The sequence below is a fragment of the Lathyrus oleraceus genome, chromosome 6 (genome assembly GCF_024323335.1).
Source record: "Lathyrus oleraceus cultivar Zhongwan6 chromosome 6, CAAS_Psat_ZW6_1.0, whole genome shotgun sequence".
NCBI lineage: Eukaryota > Viridiplantae > Streptophyta > Magnoliopsida > Fabales > Fabaceae > Lathyrus > Lathyrus oleraceus.
The window spans coordinates 328,333,699-328,337,905 of NC_066584.1; the positions used below are offsets into that span (position 1 = coordinate 328,333,699).

Below are 4,207 nucleotides of genomic sequence, written 5' to 3' on the forward strand. Positions count from 1 at the left end.
CCTTTCCTAGCGAGCAAGCTGATGAATGCTTGTTTTATTTGATCCCTTTGCCAAATTTCTTGTGTCTTCACTTTCTATTATTTCATGCCTACTTCCTGCACAATAACACACAAATCAAAGGTACCAAGATCGTTTATCAATGAATTGCATTTCATCCAAAACAAAGGTGGTTTCGAACACTTTAGCAAGGAAATGGAGTGAAAGATGCCCACATTTGATAGCTCAAATAAGCACTTTTGGGCATCTAACAGATATGCTCAAAGGTCTTAATTCTACAAAAACATTTGGTTTTTTGGTCTAGTTTTTTATTGGTCTATTTGGTCTTATAGGAATGTTGTCCTTTTTAAAGAGTGTCCTTAGAAACTTGGATGTTATGAGTTTTATTAGGCTACTATATTGTGAGTGGTTCAATGCTTTCTCTAGAAAAGGGAGAAATATTTTTTGGTCGGATTGAGGTAATAATCCTGAAGCTTGTTGGGAGTAGGCGGTGTTTCTTGTTTCTTGGTTGCGATTTTTTGTTGGATGATTTTTTTCTCCTTTGATTTCTTTGATTTTAAAAGGATGTACACCCATTGTACCTCTTTTTTACTTTCTAAGTTCTCCTTGCTTATAAAAAAGGATTAAATATGTTTTCAGTCCCTATAAATATGTCTAACATCAATTTTAACCCCTCTAAAATTTTTCTTCAAAGAATGGCCCCCCAAATATTTTCCATCTATACTTTTGGTCTCTCTGGTTAACAGAAACTGACGTGATATTCTACGTGGATTTTTTGATGACGTGGCATACACGTGACAATGCTAGTGTGGTAAAAATGATTATGGATGCCACGTGACAATTGTTTCCATTTTTTATTTTTTATATTAAAAATTATAGCGATAGAAGGTTGTCGCTAAATCTGTCTCTAAGATGAACACCATACCTAAACTCAAAAAAAGTAGTTATTCTATAGCTAATTCCTATATAATCACTAGCTAATTTAAACGCACCATTTTTATGACCTAAAATTCATTTTTTTTTCATAATTTTTTGCATGAAAGTTTATAACTTTATAAGGATTTCTCACACAAAATATTTTTTTTTACTTGAGATGAATATTTTTAACGTCGATTTTACATGAAACGGAAACAACCCAAATGTTAGCATAGGATTAAATTTTGAAATAATCTTTTGCATAAACCTATATAATAACACATAAAATGAATCTGCAAAGTTTTATGTCTTTCCGAATAAGTCTTAATTTATTTTGACACATATAAATGTATTTTTATATAGAGGCGAAAATCATTATTGTTTATAACATTATAATGATCTCTTCCACGAAATATGATTTTTTTTTTTACATGAGTTAAATTAAATATGAATTTTTTAAGCGTCTATTTTCTATGATACGAAAATAATGCAAACATTTGTATATAATTAAACTTTGAGCTAATATATTGTATAGACCTATCTTATGAGATAAGAAATGGATCTTCAATGTTTCATGAAATTTAGAATAAGTCTCAATTTATTTTAATTTTTCGATCGAAACACGTAAGGCGAAAACCATTATTATGGCCAAAACTTCGTTTTTTTCAATGATTTTATCCATGAACGTTTATAACATTATATTATAAGGATCTCTCCCATAAAAAAAATTGACATGAGTTAAATTAAATATGAATTTTGTAAGCATCGATTTTCTACGATACAAAAATAATGCAAACATTAGTATATCATTAAACTTTGAGCTAATATGTTGTATAGACCTAGACAAGAAATGGATTTTTAATGTTTAATCCTAAAAAAATCTAATCTATAGTTATAGCCTAATGAAATAAGATATCTTTACAAATAAGTGAATATGCGCGTTTACTCCAGACGTAGTTTAATACGCGCCACCATATCTTTCAACCATGTCCATTATCCACAACCTTAAAACCCCATCCTTACTCTCCCCTTCCCTTTCTTCACCTCACACTTCCTCATCATTCCCATTACAATCATCTTTCAAACCACCCATCTTTTCCTCTAATCCCCCACTCCTTTCCCGGAGACTCTTCCTTCCATCCGTTTCTGGCATATGGGACGCCTTGACTGGCGGCAACAACAACACCAATGAAGCTGTCCTCGCAATTCGACGCGGAATGTCTCTCTTCAGACAGGTACGCTTCTCTTTCAGCATCCTTAATTTCTGTTCTTAAATGGTGCTCTTGCAACTAAATAATTCCACAGGGTGATGTTTTAGGGTCTGTTGTGGAATTCGACAGAGCAATTCAATTGGACCCTCGTCAAAAAGCGTGTATGTTTATTCATTTTTCACCACTCTCGTGTAACTAACTAACTTTCATTTGAATATCTTAAAATGGAACAGTCTATTGATATTTGAATTCTGTCACTGTCACCACCAGATCTTTGGCAAAGGGGTCTTTCACTTTACTACCTTGATAGGTTTGAAGAAGGAGCTGAGCAGTTTCGGTTAGACGTTGCTCAGAATCCAAATGACACAGAAGAGTCCATATGGTGCTATCTCTGTGAAGCTCAACTATATGGAGTGGATGAAGCGAAGAAGCGATATCTTGAGGCACGTCATTGATTTTGATACTGGGAAGTTACTATAAAGAAAAAAAGAACATGAAAGTATTTGATTATTTGTTCACTTTCTTGATGAATTTAGGTTGGCATAGACCCAAGGCCAGTCATGAGAGAAACATATAACATGTTTAAAGATGGTGGAGATCCTGAAAAGGTGTGACACCTTTGACAATTTTAATACAGCTATTTCTGTTAGATTCATTTCGGATACAATGAAATGATTTATTTATCTGTGTAGCTTGTAGCTGCATTCTCTAATAGCAGAGATAGCGATTATTTTTATGCTTCACTGTATGCCGGGCTATTTTACGAATCTCAGGTATGTGTTTTTTATGAGTTTTGTTGAGTTCGAAAAGGACTTGTGAATGGTTGTTAATGATTTTTCCATGTGTAGAGTAAAAGTGAGGCTGCAAAAGTTCATATAGTTGCTGCTTGCAAGTCTTCTTATGGCCAAAGGTTTGGTTTTGAATATTTACGCATTTCTTAGCTACTAATAAAACAAAATGAATCTTGGAAATATGAAATATCAGATGAATTCTTGAATGCAGGTCTAATGATTATATGGCTTCTCTTTCCAAGGTTCACTGTCTTTGTCGAAATTGGATCTTCAGCTGATTTTTTTTTAAGTCTCTCCAGGTAAAAAATGAAGATCATTCATAAGTTGTTCTATACACTACAGTCTACAGAGATGGTTAACAGGATTTAGTATTCATCACATCCCTTCTTTATTTACTTGGTTTTATGATCTTAATGACTATTACTTCTGTACTAGGAAGTTTTTTTTAACATGCACTTCATAGAAATAATGAAGTTATTATACCATGAAGTTTTTTAACATCGAGTAAGTTCCAAATTGTTATGATACAACTCTTATATTGGAGTAGAAATTACAACGTGGCTTGTAATGGGATTTAAATTATTTCACATTGGCCTCTTGTTTTTAGTCAAATGTTTATCTCATTGTTACTTCTATTTCAGAAGAAGCAAAAGTGATTCGCAGTTGTTACAGACATAAAAGTGGTTTGTATATAGTTAAGTATTAACCATGTGAATGCAACACACAAAAGTATTTTAATTAGTGTTATGTTTAGAATCGAGGAAATATGGGAAAAAAACTTGATAAGAGATGCTAATATCACTAGACTTGTTGTCTCAAAAATTAAATTAAAATATTTTGGTAGAAAAAATAGAACTAGACTTGAATTTGGATTTATTTGTGACAAAAAAAGTTTCATTTCATGGCCCAGCCCAATCTTTAATAATTGGATTTGGGGATTGCTTATCTCACTCTATGTGGTATAAAAGCATCTTAAAGAAATTCAAAAATGTCCCTTACATTTATGAGATGCATTTGAACGGACTATTTTCTCACTAAAACACGATCCTAAGTGAGTCTCCCCTTATTTTTTCCAAAATGAATTAACCTTATACCTCGTGTATTTTTAACTGAGTTACATTCATTTTGAGATAAATTGATCCAGAGATGCATTTTCTATATTCACACCAGAAAATCAATTTTGACTTTGTTTTAGAAATACACTTATGTAATTGACAATGTATTATAACTATAATATCATATTAAATTTTATATAAATTAAACCATACACTTATCAAATGATATGAAGATGTC

General features: G+C 32.0%; 1 protein-coding gene across 1 annotated transcript; it reads left to right on the forward strand.

Moving 5' to 3' along the window:
* Positions 1 to 1,828: 1,828 nt before the first annotated feature.
* Positions 1,829 to 3,501, forward strand: LOC127096843 (uncharacterized). Its single transcript, XM_051035381.1, has 7 exons — positions 1,829 to 2,147; positions 2,218 to 2,284; positions 2,394 to 2,566; positions 2,660 to 2,731; positions 2,816 to 2,896; positions 2,972 to 3,033; positions 3,126 to 3,501. Exons 1-7 carry the CDS (start codon positions 1,899 to 1,901, stop codon positions 3,190 to 3,192), a joined length of 771 nt encoding a protein of 256 aa, XP_050891338.1. The 5' UTR covers positions 1,829 to 1,898; the 3' UTR covers positions 3,193 to 3,501.
* Positions 3,502 to 4,207: the final 706 nt, after the last annotated feature.

Coding starts and splice junctions, on each gene's coding strand:
- LOC127096843 (XM_051035381.1), top strand. CDS start 1,899: ATGTCCATTATCCACAACCTTAAAACCCCATCCTTACTCTCCCCTTCC. Junction 2,148..2,217: donor GAATGTCTCTCTTCAGACAG/GTACGCTTCTCT, acceptor ATAATTCCACAG/GGTGATGTTTTAGGGTCTGT. Junction 2,567..2,659: donor CGAAGAAGCGATATCTTGAG/GCACGTCATTGA, acceptor TGATGAATTTAG/GTTGGCATAGACCCAAGGCC.